This window comes from Coffea arabica, chromosome 10e (genome assembly GCF_036785885.1).
Source record: "Coffea arabica cultivar ET-39 chromosome 10e, Coffea Arabica ET-39 HiFi, whole genome shotgun sequence".
In the NCBI taxonomy this organism is placed as follows: domain Eukaryota; kingdom Viridiplantae; phylum Streptophyta; class Magnoliopsida; order Gentianales; family Rubiaceae; genus Coffea; species Coffea arabica.
The window spans coordinates 4,506,403-4,527,587 of NC_092328.1; the positions used below are offsets into that span (position 1 = coordinate 4,506,403).

General features: G+C 42.4%; 2 protein-coding genes and 1 pseudogene across 2 annotated transcripts; all 3 read left to right on the forward strand.

The window, feature by feature from the left end:
* Positions 1-2,633: 2,633 nt before the first annotated feature.
* LOC140015455 (uncharacterized) lies at positions 2,634-4,696 on the forward strand. Its single transcript, XM_072068050.1, has 2 exons — positions 2,634-3,437; positions 3,629-4,696. The coding sequence occupies exons 1-2, from the start codon at positions 2,634-2,636 to the stop codon at positions 4,694-4,696; spliced, it is 1,872 nt and encodes a 623-aa protein (XP_071924151.1).
* A 10,055-nt stretch (positions 4,697-14,751) lies between these two features.
* LOC140015059 (cytochrome P450 81Q32-like) lies at positions 14,752-17,509 on the forward strand. Its single transcript, XM_072066902.1, has 2 exons — positions 14,752-16,169; positions 16,692-17,509. The coding sequence occupies exons 1-2, from the start codon at positions 15,258-15,260 to the stop codon at positions 17,310-17,312; spliced, it is 1,533 nt and encodes a 510-aa protein (XP_071923003.1). The 5' UTR covers positions 14,752-15,257; the 3' UTR covers positions 17,313-17,509.
* A 399-nt stretch (positions 17,510-17,908) lies between these two features.
* Positions 17,909-20,174, forward strand: LOC140015010 (UDP-glycosyltransferase 90A1-like; annotated as a pseudogene).
* The last annotated feature ends 1,011 nt before the right edge of the window (positions 20,175-21,185 follow it).

The following is a 21,185-nucleotide window of genomic DNA, read 5'->3' on the forward strand; positions in this document are numbered from 1 at the left end:
TTTTTGAATTTCCTTGTTTTAAGTTGGAATTTTCACAGCACAATAATTATACCTTGCAACTCCTAACCGAAAATGACTCAACCATATCTTTATTCATTCTCCTTATGTCCACGCTAAGCAATATCTTAGTTGGCAACTTCTTGATCCAAAAAGTCAAGTTTTCTTTAATGTTGATAATCAATGAGAGATAAAAAAATGAGTATGTAAAAAGTCTATCTATTTGGACAACCCTTCTTAAGACATATTTCAGATAAAAAATACAAGATTAATTAGAACAAATAAATATAAAGAAAGGCAGGTAAGATTAAATAGACAAACATATATAAATATAAGGAAGGATAATAATTGTAGTATATGTGTGTGTGTGTGTATATATATATATATAATAGATTAGATAAATTTTAAATGTGTTAACGAGTGTCCAGTAAACACCCGAAAAAATCCAAAATATGAAGATTTTTTTCTGTAGGAAAACTCGAATATGAGACGTCTCAGTTGCACTTCGTCCCTAGAACCGCCCAGCCAATCCCTTCCCTTCTAAAGGCGCTGCCGCTAGGGCTGATGACCAGGGCATGGTCGACATGAAATCAGCCTTCTTCGAACTCACACTGAACATTATGATGAGGATGATTGCTAGAAAACGATATTCTGGTGATGGCTCAGGAAAAATAGGGGGAGTCACGAGCTTTCAAGAGATGGTTAAAGAGAGTGTTAAAGTCAGCGGATCAACAAATGTTGCAGATTTTGTTCCGCTACTGAGGTGGATAGGGCAAAATAAGCTTGAAAGTCATCTGAAAACGTTGCAGATGAAGAGGGAAAAGTTCTTGCAAGATTTGATTGAAAAGCACGGAAGCATCACCAGTCATCGTGAGAACAAGACACTGATTGATGTTCTCTTATCTCACCAAGAGACCGAACCAGAGTACCATACGGATCAAATCAGCAGAGGCTTGGTTCAGGTGAGTCTGGTTTTAAGGAGAATAGTATATCAGTCCCTCAAAAGTGCCAACATTCCATAAAATCAAGTATATTAACAACCTAAGAGAATCCACCTCATGCGCTAGCTAGCTGTCAACCGCTGCTGGCAAAGTATAGGCCACGCCCAGAAATAGTTAACCTTCTTTCTGAGTTGTGATCCTAGTGTTTTGGGAATGTTCTTTGCCACCTGCACCACTGGGGAATCGAGTGTACAAGGAAAACAGAGGATTTCCCACTGTAGTGCGTGCGTACCCCGTTGGCTGACTACTACTTTTTATATTTTACCTTCACTAGGTGCATAATTTTTGCAGCTCAAGGATGTGAAAAAGTCCGTGCCGTCCTGATTCCATTGTAATGTAAGCTGGTCAAAGCTACAAGCCGGTTATATACGACGCCACTTCAAGAAAGGAGAAAAATATAAGCAAAGCAAGGAGGCAATAAAGGATGGATATCAGTAGCAGAACATTGACAGATAAGATACTAATATTTAAGAATGGAGGGTCGTATCCCTTACGTCAAAGGAGTTTTGAATCTTGATTACTGATGTATTCTTGTTATTAACTAGATTTAACATAAATAATGACAATTTATAAGTTTTTTTAAAAAATTTCTAACATGCCATTTGAGGATGGCCGTCTCATCCCGGACTGAGACTACTGAAATGCCACCCCGCCTCTTCATTTAGCGAGGTGGTCTTGACCCGATTATCACCTCGGCTTAGATCTTCGGAGCATGAGCTGAGGTGATGTCTACGCGGTCTGACAACCGTGGAGAGATGATGTGACCTCTGACACACCTTGCGTCTGACGGACAGTTACTCTGACACACGCCGCCTGAACCTGACAGATGTCCCGTCACACCTTTTTCATAAAGATCAGTCAAATCCACCAGATGCACTGACCATCTCCGATCTTTAGGGACCCGTGCTGACAGTCCCTCTTCCCAACAAATTCTCTATAAATACCCAACGTATCTACCAAGGTGGGGGATGACCAATTTTCTGGTAAAGCATACTAATCTTCTTTACTACTACGTTACTTCTTTTCTACCGAACTGACTTAAGATTCGGAGTTACACCGGGGGATTCAGCCCCTCCTGTAACCTAAACAGGTGACCTCGTCCCAGTGAACTATCCAGAGTAAGGCACTTCTCCAAACCTGAAGGTTCACTCCAGCAGGACAAGAATCAACTCTTCAATTGGCGCCGTCTGTGAGAACCGCGAAGACATTTAAGAGTATGAAACCTACGCGTTCTAGGAGCAGGAAAGCTCTCACTATTGGTGCTGAGCAAAGCAATGCAGCTCACCAAAAAAATGTTTCTAAAGGGCAGGAGTCCCCAAGAACTCAGCCCGCAAACGAAAAAGCCATGACTCGTATGGCCGAATTTGTGACCGATAACCCCAACATCTTTGAGGAGTTGGGGAGATACTTAAAGACGCAAGGCAAGCAGAAGGCTGAGTCCTCCAAAAGGAAGTCAGATGGATCCTCTGAAGGTTCATCTGAAGAAGAATCTGATGGGAGACGCCTAAACCGGAGTGCTTCGAAGCGGGCATTCTCTAGGCCACTTCCAAAGTAGCCTCCCTGACCAAGGCATTCTCCCGAGGCCTTTTGGGACAACGACCTGAGAAAGAATTTCGGTTGTTATGAAGGCCCGGGATGGAGTATATGAGAGCTCCACCTTTTACTGACGATATCAACGAGGAAAGGCTTCCTCCCAACTTCAAGCTCCCCGCTATACCATCTTATGACGGCCGAGGTGATCTTGAGGATCATATCCATGCCTTCATCTCGGCCTTCCGTTTATATTGCATTCCTGATCTCGTCATTTGTCGGGCTTTTCCAGTGTTCCTCCAGGGAACAGCTCGAAAATGGTTCTGGGACTTAGAACCTATGAGCATTTCAACCTTGGGGGAATTAGTGGAACGATTTCTCCATCGATTTCTCTCCTCCCGACCTACGACCAGGACGTCGGCTTACTTGCTGAATATGCAACAGAACCCGAGAGAGTTACTTCGGTCGTATGTCCAGAGGTTCCACGAGGAAAGCGTTCAAATACCTGACCCCAATGAGCAGGTCACCATTGCTGCTTTTACCCATGGGCTTGTAGCCGGGATATTCAACACGGGGATCCACAAGAAGTATCCCCGCACGCTCCATGAACTCTGGTTGAAGGTCGAGAAGGGCATACAGGCCGAAGACCTCAATCGCATGAAGAAAGAGGTCCAAGCTGCCCGCCCGCCGGCTGATCCCCGAAGGGGAAAAGAGTTTGACGGAAGTGAAGTAGGGACAGGGAGTGGCTTCCAAAGTCCTAGTCGAAACCGCCGCAGCGTGTTCGACAGGATTTTCAAGGGGAAGCCAACCATCCCTGAGTCCGAGCTGACTCCCTTGAACACCACCCGATTTCGGGTGTTGTCCGTGATGGAACAAAATAACCTCGGGAAGGCACCCCCAAGATGTACAGTAGCAGAGATAAGAGAAATTCAAATCTTTACTGCTTATATCATCGGGACATAGGGCATGAAATCGAAGATTGTAGCGATCTCAAAAGAGAGATCGGGAACCTCATCAGGCAAGGGCACCTAAAGCAGTCCATCCGCCGAGGTGGAGGTCATCCATGTGATGAGAATCGACGTGACAAATGAGGTGACTAGCGCCGGGATGAAAGGCGGACGTCAAGAAGCAGTTGCAGACCCCCTGAGGATCCTAGGGAGACAAAAAGGCCTCCCCGAGACGGATTTTCAGGCCAGGGGTTAAAATACGGACCAAACATTACCGGAGTCATTAATACCATTGCCGGAGGCCCGACGGGAAGTAATAGTCAGAACTCCCGAAAGAGGACCTACCGACAGGCCAATCTGGAACAGGCCGAGTCAAGTTCTCGCATATCCAAGGTGATCACTTATTGGCCCAATGACCCTGTCCCGGCTGCCTCGAGTAGCCACGAAACTTTGGTGATCGAAGTGTTCACCAACAATTATATCGTCAAGAAAGTTTACATCGACCCGGGAAGCTCAGTGGATGTTATGTACTTTCGTACTTTCGAGAGCCTCAAGTTCGCCAGGGAGCACATGACTCCGGTGAGAACCCCTCTTGTGGGGTTTGAGGGACACATTGTGCATCCAGAGGGAATGGTGACCCTGACAGTAACCGTGTTGCGTCACCCCCGTTGCCGAACTATCCCTGTGAACTTTGTAGTGGTTAAGGCCGACTCCCCATACAACCTGCTTCTAGGTCGGCCCACGCTTAATGCTCTACGGGCGGTATATTACACTTACCACCTGAGCTTTAAGTTTCCTACTCCCGCGGGGGTTGCCGAGATCAGCAGCGATGTCTGTGCGGCTCGGGAGTGCTACCTCGCCACTCTACAAGCAGCCTCCCCATCTGCCTCCGGTGCGAAGTCCGAGAAGAGGTCAAATATCCTCTCAATAGATTGCATTGATGCTCAGCAAGCTGAGAAGATTCCGAGGCTGGAGACTGGAGACGAGGTGGAAGAGATTCCCCTGGACCCCACGGAACCTGATCGGACGGTCCGCGTCGGCACCCGACTGCCTGGCCCAATTAAAAGAGGTATAGTGGACCTCCTCAGAGAGTACCGGGACGTCTTCGCTTGGGCCGCGGAGGAGGTTCAAGGAGTCCCGCATCACCTCATGATACATGAGTTGAACGTCGACCCCTCAAGTCCGCCTGGTCAAACAGAAAAGAATGCACCTCGGTCCTGAATGCAGCCGAGCTGTAGGTGAAGAGGTGGACAAGCTCCTGCCTGCGAAGATCATCCGAGAGGTCCAGTATCCGACTTGGTTATCCAACTCGGTCATGGTCAAGAAGGACACCGAGGATTGGAGAATGTGTGTCGACTTTACTGATCTCGACAAAGCCTGTCCCAAGAATTGCTACCCATTGCCCAAGGTCGACACCTTGGTGGACTCGGCAATGGGTTATGAGTTCCTCTGCTTCTTTGACGCCTTCAAGGGGTATCGTCAGATTGGAATGAGTCAGGAAGACCAAGAAAAGACGGCCTTTTACACTGACCAAGGCACCTATTGCTATACTACCATGCCTTTCGGACTAAACAATGTCGGGGCCACTTATCAACGTTTGGTCAACCAAGCATTCAAATCTCAGATCGGCCGAAATGTTGAGGCCTACGTAGATGATATCCTCCTTAAAAGCCAGACGACCTCCACATTTCTTTCCGACCTGAAAGAGATCCTCGAGGTCCTCCGGAAGACGCGAATGATGCTGAACCCCAAGAAATGTGTCTTTGGGGTCACTTCAGGGAAATTTTTGGGCTACCTCGTCTCCCGGCGGGGCATAGAAGCGAATCCGGATAAGGTGAGAGCAATCTAAGAGATGTCTCCACTTCGGTGCATCCGTGATGTCCAGAGGCTCACTGTACGGTTAGCAGTCCTGAACCGATTCTTATCGCAGTTAGCTTCTAAAGCGTTGCCATTTTTCAAGATTCTAAAGAAGGCAGATAGCTTCTCCTGTACTGAAGAATGCCAACAGGCCTTTGATCAATTGAAGGAGTACCTCCACCACCTCCCAACACTCACCTCGCCTCGGCCAGGGGACAAGTTATTTTTGTACCTGTCTGCCGCGGCTGAAGCCGTGAGCGCCGTATTGAAAAGGGAGGAACCCCATTTTCTTTAACCTACGGATCCGAAACTGTTGTCCAAGCCGAATTCATTACCCCTAGTCCACAAATGGCAGCATATGCAGTCGAAGTCAACGAAGAAGAACGGCGAGTTGACCTCGACCTTGCCGAGGAGAAGCGTGACATGGCCGCGGCCAAAGTTGCGATCTACAAAAATATCCTAACTAGCTACTACAATACTCGGGTCAAACACTTGCGGTCAAATACTCGTTGTGCTCCGGAAGAACTCGGTTAGCCGAGCTGAACCCCAGGGTAAGCCCCAAGTGGGAGGGACCGTACCGTGTTGTCGAGTCCAACCGAAATGGATACTGTAAATTGGCATATCGAGATGGATCTCGGGTGCCCCGCACTTGACATGCTGAAAATCTCAAATTGTATTACTCTTGAGGGGTACGTGTTTCTAATTTTAAGTCTGAGTTATTTCTCACTTATTCCCATTTCATTATAAGTGAAAAATAAGGGGACAAAGCAGTAGTAAAGAACCAAACTCAATTAAGAAGAATGCAAAAATATGAAGTCGATTGAATTGAAACAAGTACAAAAAGTAGAAGACTTGCTCCGGAGTACAAAAAAGGGATGCTTCTAAGCATTCCCTGCTCCAGAGCCTTGCTCCCCCAGAGTCTCTCCCCCCGCCTCGGCATCCAGATGTCCCTCAGCTCCTTCGCCGGATTGGTTCCCTTCAAGGCCATCACCGTCTAGTTCAAACTCCTGAAGCCATTTGTTGAACTCAGCACGAATCTCGGTTAGATCTTTTCCAGCCTGGATGCCCTCGGCCATACGATCGCACAGCTTCTTGGCATCCTCATTGTAGTGAGGAGCGCTCTGAAGGGACTCCAGCTGCTCAGAAGAGAGAAAGGGCATAGCATCGTTAACAGCCGACGTGTAGCCAAACATATAGCTTGGACGTGTGAGCTCGCCGAGGTCATGGGTGAAAGACTCCGACTTCCGGAAGGCCTCCACGACAGTGACCTCGGCCTTATCTATGGCCTCCTTGATCGACTGTTTCTTTTGGGCCCTTCTTTCTCTCTCCTCGTCAAAGGCAGTGATCAGGGAATTGTTCGCGACTTCGGTCTTCTTCTTCGCCGCCTCGACTTTGTCGCGCTCCAGCTCGACTGCCCTCAGCTTTTCTTCCAGATCGGCAACTTTCTTCTGGAGCTCGGCCGGTGGCTCGTAGGTCTCTATAAAACGCCCGTAGCATTGGATCATCTCAACGAAGAAGGCCGTGGTGGAGACCCATGAGACCGAAGCACTTTGCATCAGCTCGCCTGGAGTGAGCTTTCTGGCATAAGTGCTATCTCGCGGCAACACCGAATGCACCAAAAGCTCCTGAGCAACCAGAGGGTTCTTGCAGCTGTCGTTGACGTTAATTTCCCACTTCGGACACCAATGCGCTCCGGAGTGCCTTTTGTCCTCCTCGACCGCTTTGGAAGGCACGTGGTGGAGGTTAAACAAAGAAGACCCCGTGACGGGGTTATTCGAGAACGCGATTACGCCCTGACCCCAAGGTTGAGTGGCTATCGTGACCCCTCGAATGGGAACCCCTACAGGAATAGCCGAGGTTCGGGAATCTCCGGGAGTGGCCGAGGTGTGTGAGCCTTCACCCACGATCACCACGGTAGGCTCGCGGTCGCCCGTCTCCGCGGTGGTCTTCTTGGAAGGCCTGGTGGAGGGCTCAGCAGCATCCTTGCACTTCTTGGGTGGTCTCTTCACCACCTCGACGTTTCCCGAGGTTATCAGGTCGGAAACCTTCACTACTGCATAGTGAAAAAGAGTTAGTTAAAATTCAAGAAGAATGGATAAAAAAGGGAAATGTAAAAGTACAAGGTCTTTGAAGTCTAGAAGAGAAGAGGACGGGGTGATCCGAGCTGATCAGGGCTCGATTGATCCCGCCTTCCACGAGCACCGCTTCAGGAAAATCCAAGCAGTTAATTCTGAGGCTTGACCCCGTTAACTTCTGAAAGTTGCGCTCCTCTAACTTGCTCGGGGACGTCTCTTTAACCGAGATGGGAGGCCTCCACCAGAATCCCCGAGGAAGTCTTCTGCGGGGACGAAGAAGAAATTTTTTTTCCATTCCTTTATCGAGCTCGGGGCATCTACCACCAGTTTCGGAACCTTGTTTCCGAAATAAAACCAACCCTTCTCACTCCCGCTGTTCTTGAGCGAGTAACAGTGGCGGAAGAGATTGACCGTGGGCTCTATCTCTTGATGTCGGCAGAGCAGTTGAAAGCCGACGAGAACGCGAATTGCATTAGGGGTGAGTTGGGTGATCCTCACCCTCCAATACCTCAGACAGTCTCGGAGAAACCTTGTTGTACATACTCTGAGTCCGGGCTCCAGTTGATCCACGTAGATAGTCACCCTACCCTTCGGTGGCAGCGCGGCAGATTGATGTGGCTGGAGCAGGTAGATGCTGTAGTCCCTCCTCCATGGATACTTGCGGACCACCTCGGCTACGGAGGCTTGTCCCATAACACTGGTGAAGGTCGGCATCTGGCCGTAGTTAAGCGTGGCCACGTTCGGAGGAGAGGAAGGCTCTTGTACGTCCTCGTTCCTAGGGACCTCATTCCCGAGGTCGTCATTGTAAAGGACCTCGGCTTCGACCTCGATCTCCTCATGTTGCCCCGCTGATGTCCCGGCTCGGTGAGACGCTTCAGCACCTCCTTCCCCAATGTCGGAAGCAGTCCTCTCCTCGGAGGGATCAGGCCTCTCTGCCTCGGTAAAGTCAGGCCTCACCGTCTCTTTGTGTGTGCGAGCTGTTCTAGCCATTATTACAGAAGAGAAAGAAGTGAACTTACTCTGAAGATGCTATTTATGAAATAGCCGAAGTGAAAAAGCGCAGGAACAGAGTTCTGAGGTGATTCAAGATTTTTGATGAAGAATGGAACGGTAAAAAGGAACTCCTATTTATAGGCGATAGGGAGAGACCGAAGGGCGGCACTTTTGAGATTCCCTAGAGCGCCCACTCTCTCCCCTCATTAATGAAGATGCTGTTCATCTGACAGTTGATCTTATTGATCCGACGTTAAAATTGACAGCCGTCGTTTCACTTCTCTCTTGGTCCTATCTACACAGTCGTGACGTGTCCTAGCTATTTTTCGTGTTCTACACGCTCGTTAGCCTCGGGAAGCGGCGACCTCGGGAAACCACGACCTCGCTCTTCTCGAAACTTGGGAGGCTTAGAGAGGATGGCCTTCTCATCCCGGACTGAGACTACTGAAATGCCACCCCGACTCTTCATTTAGCGAGGTGGTCTTGACCCGATTATCACCTCGGCTTAGATCTTCGGAGCATGAGTTGAGGTGATGTCTATGCGGCCTGAAAACTGTGAAGAGATGATGTGACCTCTGACACCTGACACACCTTGCGTCTGACAGACAGTTACTCTGACACACGCCGCCTGAACCTGACAGATGTCCCGTCACACCTTTTTCATAAAGACCAGTCAAATCCACCAGATGCACTGACCATCTCCGATCTTTAGGGACCCGTGCTGACAGTCCCTCTTCCCAACAAATCCTCTATAAATACCCAACGTATCTACCAAGGTGGGGGATGACCAATTTTCTGGTAAATCATACTAATTTTCTTTACTACTACCTTACTTCTTTTCTACCGAACTGACTTAAATTTCGGAGTTACACCGGGGGATTCAACCCCTCCTGTAACTTAAGCAGGTGACCTCGTCCCAGTGAACTATCCAGAGTAAGGCACTTCTCCAAACCTGAAGGTTCACTCCAGCAGGACAAGAATCACCTCTTCACCATTACAAAAAGAAGGCCATATATTGCCGTCTTTCTGTGATTGATAATTGATGTGTGTGAGTAGAAGCAATGATTTAAAATTTTATGTTTTTTGTGAAATAAGAGAAATAGAGCTTCTTTAGGTATATCTAAGGATTTAAGAGGCTTGAAAAGGAAATTTGCTCTTAAAATTTTCTCAAAATTTTGGTGATTGTGAAAATTTCAAAATCAGCCTCTATGATTTTTCTGCTCTTAAATATTGAAAATTTTTATTATTTGATTGCAGTTGTTAAGGTAATTCTTGATGGTCATGCTTAATAGTGACCTTACAAGTGCAAAAGAATAGTTTGGATCAAACAAAAAAAAGGAAAATATGACGTTATGTAGTTTGTATTATGTTCTGTATGATCTACTCCATTTGATGATTGGTATTTAATTATAGTGCTTTTTCTTTTTTATCCTAATTGTTACTTTTATTTTCATCAAAATTAGGTATTGGTGTTGTATGAAATATACATAAAGATTGTTGGTTATACACTACTAAATTGAAAAACCTTTTAATTATGACAATTTTTTTTTCTTGTTTGTGATTATTCAACAAATGGTTTTTTTTTTCAAATTGAAATGTTGGTTGTAGTAGGATTCACATGCTTTGTTTTTCTTGAAGGAGATTATGCAATTGATGTGTTATAACAGATGTAATATTATGATATTACATATACAATATGTAGATAAGATTTTGAGTTGCTGAACTTGTTATAGAGTAAGTAAACTGATATTTTGTTTACGCTCTATGAATACGGTAACAATTACACCGTTTCACATTTGATAAAGTTAGAATAGATATATATTGTTCGTAGTAAATCAACTATCTAATGCAAAACTTGAGGGTAGCTATGGAATTAAATTGTTTTCTCTCTTCTAATACCAATTTTATATTATTTTTGTATTTGAATTGAGCTGATTTATTACTAGATAATTAGCTTTGGGGGTGGTTTCCGATATTTTGAAAATTTCAGTGACATTGTCAGAAACCTCAGGGGAAGTTTCTCAAATTATCCCAAAATTCTATCTACGTCTAATACTATTTATACTAAGAGGGTTGCTCACTATAAATGTTCTAACGTTATCATACGCCTCCTCTTTTCCCTTCCTTTGTATTTCTATCTTATTTACAGAATCAAGATAATAGTAAAAAAAATTCAATCCCTTTGTAATACTGAATCATGAGGTGCAGGAAAAAAAGAAAAAGTAAAGATAAAACAAATGAGTAGCACAATATTTACCTTTAATACTACATGCAGAAAATAATGCAAATTTTGTCTACAGCAAATGTTTATTATGTTATCAGCAGGAACCGACACATCATCTGGAACAATGGAATGGGCACTGTCCCTCCTGCTCAACAATCCACAAGTTCTAAAGAAAGCCCAGCAAGAAATTGACGCGTACGCTGGCCAATCAAGGCTTATCAATGACTCGGACTTGAGTCAGCTGCATTATCTTCATGTAATTATTAATGAAACATATCGCATTTGCCCGGTGACCCCTATTCTGGTGCCTGTGGCACATTGCTGTTAGTGAACTTGTGGGCAATGCAAAATGATCCCAAGGTTTAGGAAGAACCCACAAAATTTAGGCCTGAGAGGTTTATAAGTTTGGAAGGGCAAAGAGATGGATTTGTGTTCATGCCATTTGGGTTTGGCCGAAGGGGATGTCCTGGCGAAAATTCGGCCATGAGCCTTGTGGGGTTGACATTGGGGCTGCTTATTCAATGTTTTCAGTGGGAAAGAGTTGGGGAAGAGTTTGGTGGATATGACTGAAGGAGAAGGGCTTACTATGCCAAGGGCTAAAGAATTGATGGCCAAGTGTAAACCACGGCAAGAAATGGTTAAACTTCTTTCTCAATCGTGATTGAGATTTGAGAGCCTGTTTTGGCAGTTGGCACCTCTAAGGAAAAAAAACCCATCGCAGTGATGACATTGTGAACAAAGTGTGCTTGTTTTGCCATTATTTTTGTGATTCTATACCTTCTTGTATGTGGAATAAAGGATTTGATTAAAAGTTTAAAATGCGGTTAGAGACTCCTCATTTTAATTTAGTACGTTTTATTGTAGGAATAGATGCATATGCAAACCTTTTTATTTTGATAGGTGAAAATAAAACAACAAAAAAGGACTTAGAAATATGTTAGATCTTCAATGTTCATGAATAAAACTGTCTCTCTTTTTTTTCACTTTTACTTCCTTTTGTAAAAGAATTAAAACACTTTTTTTTACAGTTTTTTATTTGTTCAATATGCAGGGCAGGAATAAAAAAGGTAAAGGATAAAACTGTATTGTCAAATCTATCATAAACACTAAGTAGATGGAAATTCATGATGGGGGAGGTCTATGTTCATTTGAAATCAAGAGCTCGCCCTAACTTTTGTAGAAACTAGAGGGGAAGTTAGTGTAGTTTACCAATAAGATACGTGTCTACTTACTTGAATAACCAGTAGTAAGAGTTATAGGATTACTGGGAAGAAAAACTTGGGCTGCTCCAGTTAGCAATGCCAAAGTATCAAAAAATGAAGAGCCCAAATTCATGTGAAAATGTATACATGTTCTTGGTTAATTTCACAATAAACTTGTAATCCTTTTTTTGGCAATTCAAATTAATTCCATTTTGCCTTTGGATATAAGCAAGAGTTATGTTCCTTGTAATGAATCTAGTATATTTTGGAGTGCTTTACTACTTCAATTTTTTTTAATTTTATCAGTAGTAATCATGAAAAATAAATCATTTTCAACTATGCAGTATTGAAAGAAACATGCAACAGAAAAGAATGGCATTTCCATATATTTTCTATGCGTCAAAATAAAATTATAAACTTTCTACCACTAACTCTTTTATCTAAACCATGCAATTCTGCGTGCATCAAAATAGCTTAATTATTCAGTTTTCGTGTGAGGAAATGAAAATCTTAGGACTTACTAGGAAAAACATGGCGGTCTGGCTTCATTGAAATATTTTTGTTAGAAAATGTTGAGTAACTTATCTACCTTAAAATGTTAGGGTGGTTATCTAAATTTAGCCTTTGGTGAAAATCATCACCTATTAAACCCAAAATCTATATGGCGATTATTAAGAAATAAATTAACAGTAAAATAGCGGAAGCGTATCTGAATCCATATTGACAATCTTGATACTTGAATCCTTAGAGAATTTGGGGTGATCTTCCAGATCAATACATATTCACCAGTGCTTGAGAGAGGCCTTTAGTTTCTCTCTGGTATATTTCCTGACAATGGGATATCAGGGAAGAGCTATATTTTTGGTACTAGAAAATACGACAAAATAAGAATACGTGTGACTTGGGGACCATGACCCTATTTATAGGTAACATTTCTGTTACCCTCTGGAACCCTATTTCAGCCCATCATAGAAATAGGAGTCCTTAAGTCTCTACACATTAAAGGCCCACATCCTATTAGATACATTAGGTCCAAACCATATTTGATCACTTTAATTGGACTTAACTTTATTTGACAGTTTGCAACCCATAATTATTCACATATAAGTTCAATGTTGGATTAAGGATCCAACATAAAATTCTTATACTCATTTCGTTCCATTGAAAGTGTTCAACTTTTTATTTTAGAATGTCTCAAAATATTTGTCCTGTTAATAAAGTTAAAACACATTTTAGTCTTTCTTTTCAACATAGTCCATCTCTCTAATCATATACACGTTATCATTCAAATTCAAAATTTGAATTTGTAGGGTTGTGCATTGATTCTGTGCTTTAATTTCTCTTGATTTGTACTTCCTCTGTCCCATTTTGATATTTCTATTTTTTTTTACACAGTTAAAAAAAAACAGTTAACTTTGTTGAAAAAACAAATTTAGATTTCTATTTTTTAAAATACCCTTACATTAAATAAAGTTGGCTTTTCATATATCAATATGTTTTGAAAAATCTAAATACGTTGAATGGGGTAGGTTATATACAATACTAACAATCGATATTAAATAAGGTAGTTTATAGTAATAACAACTTACATTAAATAAGGGTATTTTAGAACAATTAAAAGACAACTATATTATTCAATTGAAAAGTGGACTATAATTTGGGACAGATGAAAAAGAAAAACAGAATTATCAAAATGGGATGTAGGGAGTAGAAAATTTGCTAGTTTTCAACTGTAAGATTTTGTTACTTTGACGTTTTTTAATTTTTGTGCAGGAAAAAAAAATGCACTTCCAAACTCTAGGTACAATATTAAAAAAAAAAAAAAAAGAGTAGATGACAGGAAAGCTAATGACACGGCCCGCACCTAAGTTGAGTGTTTCCGCACTTTAACCGCGCATTGAGTGTTAAGACTGAACTAGCTAGGCGTTCATAGTTTAAGACTTGAACGTATGTTAGTGCCGCACGGGGTCCACTTGTCACGAGCTGCTTGTTTTCCTACAAGCCACCACTCCGTGCGGCACTAACGTACGTTCAAGTCTTAAGCTATGAGCGCCTAGCTAGTTTAGCCTTAACACTCAATGCGCGATTAAAGTACGGAAGCGCAAAAGTAGTATGCGTCGAACCTTGTCTTGTAGCACGTACATGTCAACATCCTCCTTTTGCTTTGGCCAAAAGAAGCAATGTTGTATTGCGTTTAATGCATACTTAGGTCTCGTTTCTTCGGCTCGATATATCTACATGGTCAAAACTTATCCAAAAGTTAACCCTTATGCACAAGGTTCATCCTTATCCTCAAGGTTCATGCTTATCCTCAAGGTGCATACTTATCTATAAGGTTCATGAGCATTCCACAAAGTTCTAGAAAATCCACAAGGTTCATGCTTATCCTCAAGATTCATCCTTATCCTCAAGGTGCATGCTTATCCATAAGGTTCATGAGTATTCCACAAGATTCTAGAATCTTCTCCACAATTCTAGTATCTTATGGAATAACTCTAGCCAACTAGGCACCCAGTCGCGCGCGGGTGCACGCACAGGCACAATCGTGAGCGAGACTAGGCACAATCGCGTGCGATTAGGCACGGGCGCGCACGGATGCCCGTGCGAAAGGCACGGCCGCACAAGGGCTTGACCTATTTATAGGCAAGCCAAAATACTACATGGTCATAGAATTCTCTACACAAGTCTAGACCTTATCTACAATGTCAATTTTATCTACATTGTCAAAACTTATCCACAAGGTCAACTCTTATCCACAAAGTTCATGCTTATCCTCAAGATTCATCCTTATTCTCAAGGTGCATGCTTATCTTCTTTTGTGACGTCCGAACCTGTAGCCATGGCAACCAAGAATCGGTATCAAACTCTGATACCACTTGTCACGGGTTGCTTGTTTTCCTACAAGCCACCACCCCGTGCGGCACTAAAGTACGTTCAAGTGACTTTTAGGAAAACAAGCAGCCTGTGACACTAAGTAGTGGCTTAGTGCCACTAATTGAAATGTAAAAACCTCCAACCCTACGCCGCTCCCCTTCCCCGAACCCAAGAAGATTTGTACAAAATAACACAAAAATCTCAACTCATTAACCTTATTTAATCTGATTTGAAGCATAATTTTCTTCAAGAAGAGGGGCCGGGCCACACTGACTGTATTATGTATAGTATAGTTCGTAATGGATTTAATCTACTCACAACAAATTCACCTTCCCAAACTCAAAAAAGTCATCTTTGTCTATAGAATTTAGCCTACGATTATAATTGCACATTTTAATAGGAAGTTTCATAGGCTGGCTATCAATTGCAACCTTACAAGAAAACGAGATGAAGACCACTGAGAGTCACAAGTCCAACTATAATTCCACTAACTCTCATTACCTAAACCCCATCCATCATTCAATCCCAGATAAACCAGCAAGAAATCGCAACTATCCATGGAAACCTCGTATCTCTACCTTCCACTTTTCCTAGCATTATACATCTTCACCAAGCACTTCCTCAACAAAATCCGAAACCTTCCACCTAGTCCCATCCTTAATCTCCCCGTCCTCGGCCACCTCCTCCTCATCAAGAAGCCTCTTTACCGAGGCCTAGCCAAGATTTCCGACCGTCATGGCCCGGTCCTCCTCCTGGAATTCGGCTCACGCCCAGTCCTCCTTGTCTCCTCCCCTTCCGCAGCCGAAGAATGCCTCAACAAGCACGACATCGTTTTTGCCAACCGCCCGCGTCTGCTGGCTGGAAAACATCTGGGAAACAATTATACCTCATTGTCATGGACGTCCTACGGGGATCACTGGAGAAATCTACGGCGGATAGCTTCACTGGAGATCTTGTCTTCCCACAGGCTTCAGACGCTTCACGCGATACGTGTTGATGAAGTAAAATTGATGCTGAAAAGGCTGTTTTCAGCTTCAGAAAACAAGAAAAGCGTGGATATGAAGGCCCTTTTCTTTGAGCTGATGTTGAACGTGATGATGAGGATGATTGCTGGGAAGAGGTATTATGGGGAGAATGTTGGGGAAGTTGAGGAGGCTAGGAGGTTTAGGGAGATTGTAGAGGAGACGATGAGAATTGGTGGAGCTTCGAATATGGGAGATTTCTGGCCGGTTTTGAGGTGGTTAAAAGTGGGAAAGACGGAGAAGGCCTTGAGGGTTTTGCAGGAGAATAGGGATCAATTCGTGCAGGAGTTGATCAAGGGGTTTAGGAGTGCAAAACATGCAGAAAATGGTGGCGCCGATGCAGAGGAAACAGGGGAAAAGAAGAAAACGTTGATTGAAGTTTTGTTGACCCTGCAACAGAAGGAACCTGAGTATTACAAGGATGAAATCATTAGAAGCCTTATGCTGGTATGGTTACTCTGATAAATTTCTTTCTGGCTCTTCTTCTTCTTAGTAATGTAGCTAATTTGTTATCATTTCTATGTTCCCTAGAAAATGTAAAACTTCGATTAAGGACAAATTAATAGAAATTGAAAGTAATTCGAAGATTAAGTGACTAAATCTAGATGGCCAAAATCTGCTTTCTTTGAGTATAATGCATAACATTACTTCAGCTGTCTTATAAGAATTGAATTGCTTTCATTATTGTGCAATAAGAAAAATTCACTGGTACAGTCCAAGAATAGAGTTGACCGCATGGTGTGAACAGGAGTAGATCCGAACGTATTGGGCGGGGGGCCTACTTTTCTTCGTTGTTGGCATTTGACAGTGAAGCAGAAAGAAAGTATGATGTCTGGCCAACCGATGTCTAAAGTTGGTTGACTAGATTTTAGAAGCAAATGTCACTGATCATGCTCTTCATTCTAGCGTTTACCACTTTCTTCTTCTTTTCTCAAGTGCATTTCACCATTGACCGCTTTCGTACTGCAGGTTTTACTTGCAGCAGGTACCGATACATCAGTGGGAACAATGGAGTGGGCATTGTCACTTATGCTAAACAATCCATCAACTTTGGAGAAGGCAAAAGCAGAAATTGACAGAATCATAGGAAAAGAACGTTTATTAGATGAATCAGATGTGGCTAATCTACCCTATCTCCGGTGCATAATTAGTGAAACGTTGAGGATGTTTCCAACAGGGCCTTTAATACTACCCCACGAATCCTCCGAGGAATGTGTGGTTGGGGGTTACCGTGTCCCTGGGGGGACAATGTTGATTGTCAATTTGTGGGCTATCCAAAATGATTCCAAGAATTGGGAGGATCCAAGAAAATTCAAGCCTGAAAGATTTGAAGGGCTTGAAGGGACCAGAGATGGCTACAAATTAATGCCATTTGGTTCTGGTAGAAGAGGTTGTCCTGGGGAGGGATTGGCCATGCGCATGGTTGGATTTGCTTTGGGATCAATTATTCAGTGCTTTGATTGGAGCAGAATCAGCGAGGAGATGGTAGATTTAGCTGAGGGGCCTGGACTGACTATGCCTAAAGCTCAACCCTTAGTCGCCAATTGTCGAGCACGACCTGGAATGATGAGCCTTCTTTCTCAAATTTAGACCGCGACGAGGATGTATCTTGACTCTTGAGAAAGGGTGGGCAGTATTTGCCTCGTCTCTTCTTCTTGTTTGAAGAAAAAATATGTACTAGGAAAAAAAAAATCTTGTTTTATATATTTCACTTGTTTCTTTAAGGGAAAAAATGATGGAGTAATTTACTTTATAGTAGTTGGTATTTGATGACGCCAATTTTTGAATTTCCTTGTTTTAAGTTGGAATTTTCACAGCACAATAATTATACCTTGCAACTCCTAACCGAAAATGACTCAACCATATCTTTATTCATTCTCCATGTGTCCACAGACTCCACACTAAGCAATATCTTAGTTGGCAACTTCTTGATCCGAAAAGTCAAGTTTTCTTTAATGTTATAATCAATGAGAGATAAAAAAAATGAGTATGTAAAAAGTCTATCTATTTGGACAACCCTTCTTAAGACATATTTCAGATAAAAAATACAAGATTAATTAGAACAAATAAATATAAAAAAGGACATGTAAGATTAAATAAGCAAAAATATATAAATACAAGAAAGAATAATAATTATAGTATATGTGTGTGTGTATATATATATATATATAATAGATTAGATAAATTTTAAATGTGTTAACGAGTGTCCAGTAAACATCCGAAAAAATCCAAAATATGAAGATTTTTTTCCGTAGAAAAACTCGAATATGAGACGTCTCAGTTGCACTCCGTCCCTATAACCGCCCAACCAATCCCTTCCCTTTAGTCCCTGATCACAAAGATTGCTAGATGGTAAAGCAGCAGCCTTATCCGAGTTGTTGAATCAATCAAGTCCGTGGATTCTATTTCTTCCTTTGAGAGTTGATGGAGATGTTGAGCCCCTGTTGTGAGTTGTCAACTTCATTTATTGTGACGCTTAAGCAGCACCAGCTGAGGTTTTATTTACTCCATTAGTTAGATTATAAAATTGTGTAAACCTTGAATCAGGAGTCCTGGATTCTGGTAACAATGATCATAGTTTAATTACTACCAAAGAGAGAACAGAGAATCAATTGTGTTTGCAAGAAACAGAGAAATGGCTCCTCCTCCTCATGTTTTGTTGTTTCCATTCATGTCCAAAGGCCACATGATTCCATCCTTGCACTTAGCTCAGCTCCTCCACCACCGCCACGGCGCTGTAATAACAATTGTAACCACCCCTGCAAACCATTCCATCATCTCTAATTTCTTCTCTAACTTCCACAACAAAATCTCCACAGTCATCCTCCCTTTCCCCTAGAACATCGACGGAATACCACCAGGAGTTGGAAGTACCGATAAACTTCCATCCATGTCTCTATTTATTTCCTTTCTTAAAGCCACCAAATTGATGAAACCCCACTTCGAACAAACCTTGAACACACTCCCAAACCTCACATTCATGATAACCGATGGCTTCCTACATTGGACACTTGACTCTGCCCAGAAGTTCAGTATCCCAAGGCTTGTTTTCTATGGTACAGGCATTTATGCCAAGACTTGGGTTCAAGTTGTAGGCCCGACTTCTCTGCTCCAACGAGGAAAATCACACACTGAAGAAATCAGTTTTCCTGGGGATGATTTTCCATGGATCAAGTTCACAAGAAATGACTTTGACCCAAAAATTGCCTATCCAGAACGTGATACTGAGTACTTCCAACTTGTCTTGGAGCATGGCAGAGCAACAATGAATAGAACAGCTTCTACGAGCTTGAGTCCATTTTCCTGGACTATTGGAACAAAAAATGTGTCCCCAGAGCATGGTCAATTGGACCTCTCTGCCTAGCAGCCCAGCCGTCAAAATCAGCCGGCCAGAAACCTTCGTGGATTCAATGGCTAGACAAAAAACTACAACAGAAGAATCCTGTTTTATACATTTCGTTTGGATCACAGGCAGAGATATCTAAGGTGCAATTCGAGGAGGTTAAAATCGCATTGGAGAAATCAGGAGTGAACTTTTTGTGGATTGTTAGAGGAAATGATCAGTCAGACTCGAGTGATGGTTTCGAAAACAGAGTCAAAGACCGGGGAATAGTAGTAAAAGAGTGGATTGATCAGAGACAAATTCTTGATCACAAAAGTGTTCAGGGATTTCTAAGTCACTGTGGATGGAACTCCGTGATCGAGAGCATATGTGCAAAAGTTCCGATATTGGCTTGGCCAATGTTGGCGGAGCAGCCACTGAATGCAAAGATGGTGGTGGAGGAGATAAAGATTGGGATAGGGGTGAAGACTTGCGACGGGACCTTGAATGGTTTGGTTAAATGGGAGACTTTGAAAATGGCTGTAAAAGAATTGATGGAAGGAGAGTCTGGAAAAGAGGTGTTTATTCTTACTGCGGTGACCCACTGATTTTTTTTTTTTTTTTTTTTTCCAAACACAGGGAGTGTTCTAACTTTGTCAGAGTAATCTCCCTACGTTTGTGCACCCTTCGCCCAAGGATAAACAAGCAGTAGAGAAATGACTCGAACACACGACTCGAACACACGATTTCGGGACCTAGCTAGACTACCCCGAAACCATTCGAGCCAACCACCCAAGGGGATCGTTGACCACTGACTTGGTTTTGACATTTTTCATTGTTTGACATTCGCAAGACACGTATCAGCAGCGATTAGTGTGAAAGTTGGACAATTGTCTTTTCTGTATCTTCCCCTATTCTCCAGCCCAATATTTGCATGGTTGCTCAAGGGTTAGTTCCAGTTCTTCGACACAAGATTAACTTGCTTTCCGTTTGCATCTTAGTAGTGCAATCACAACAATCTACACATTGGTTCGAATAACTAGTCGTTTCTAACTTTTCCCACGGATGGGCTGAAGCAATTCATTGTGGATCGGGTCTGTTACTCGATAAATGGCAGTAAACCTTCACAACCTCAGATCTGCATTATAAGGTTTGAGTGACCGATAAAGACATGGAACATTTTTTTTAGTGTCCTTTCTCATTTTCCAATTAACAAATCTAATCAAGCATATATGATATGAGTGAGGTTCGAAGGTGAGCCTCCTAACTCATATAGCTGTATAATTTTCTATATTTATTATTGTTTAGAATGCCTATTGTGTGTGTATACATATAAAAACAATTACTTATAGTCAATTTAGCTCAATTAAATCCGGTTCGTTCCACCTCTATTAGTTTTATTACACGAATATCGAATCAGACTCGAATTGAAGTCTCAAAGACATGGCCAAGCTCGGACTCAACTCACATATTTTAGCTTGAGTCAATCTCAATCTGTTTCGGTTTTGTTTAGACGCCTTTTCGTTCACCAAAGACGAAACATAAAAGGTTAAAATAGAGGAAAATGTGCAGGCCGTTCTTCATTTATCGTACGTCATATTAAATGTTCGCAAAGGACAGCGACAAGTCGACAACATGGTTGACGGGGCGTTGGATTCATTTATTAGCTTCATTCAATTCCGGACCATTTAATAAATTCCTAGTTATTTTTTACATCTCATTTGTCAGACAACTGTCCTCTGACTTCACATGGTTGGGTACTTAACCCTCAATAAATTAATTCTCACTAGTCATGCTTATATATATATATATATATATATATATATATATATATATATATATATATATATATGTACCCTTCCTCTCTTCACCCGTGTTGGGAATATTGCAACAAACTGGCAAATGTTGTGACAAGAATGAGTTTCAAATCGTTATAGAATATTACTTTTTCTTTGGACTTTATTTGTTCAGTATAACACGTAATAACTTTGGATAAATATCCTTTAAGATAAGATGAAATTTGTTTGTCTTAGATTCTTGTACAAAATAAGACAAACCCTCCTGAACTAAGGAGTGATTTTTTAGAGAATTCAAAATAGCAGTAAAGTAATTTTCTGCCACAAATCACTCTCTACTTGACC

Excerpts from the sequence above, each read along its gene's own strand:
- LOC140015455 (XM_072068050.1), top strand. The coding sequence starts at position 2,634 with ATGGAGTATATGAGAGCTCCACCTTTTACTGACGATATCAACGAGGAA. Across the intron at positions 3,438-3,628 it reads AGGCACCCCCAAGATGTACA|CGCCGGGATGAAAGGCGGAC; the intron begins GTAGCAGAGATA and ends TGAGGTGACTAG.
- LOC140015059 (XM_072066902.1), top strand. The coding sequence starts at position 15,258 with ATGGAAACCTCGTATCTCTACCTTCCACTTTTCCTAGCATTATACATC. Across the intron at positions 16,170-16,691 it reads TCATTAGAAGCCTTATGCTG|GTTTTACTTGCAGCAGGTAC; the intron begins GTATGGTTACTC and ends TTCGTACTGCAG.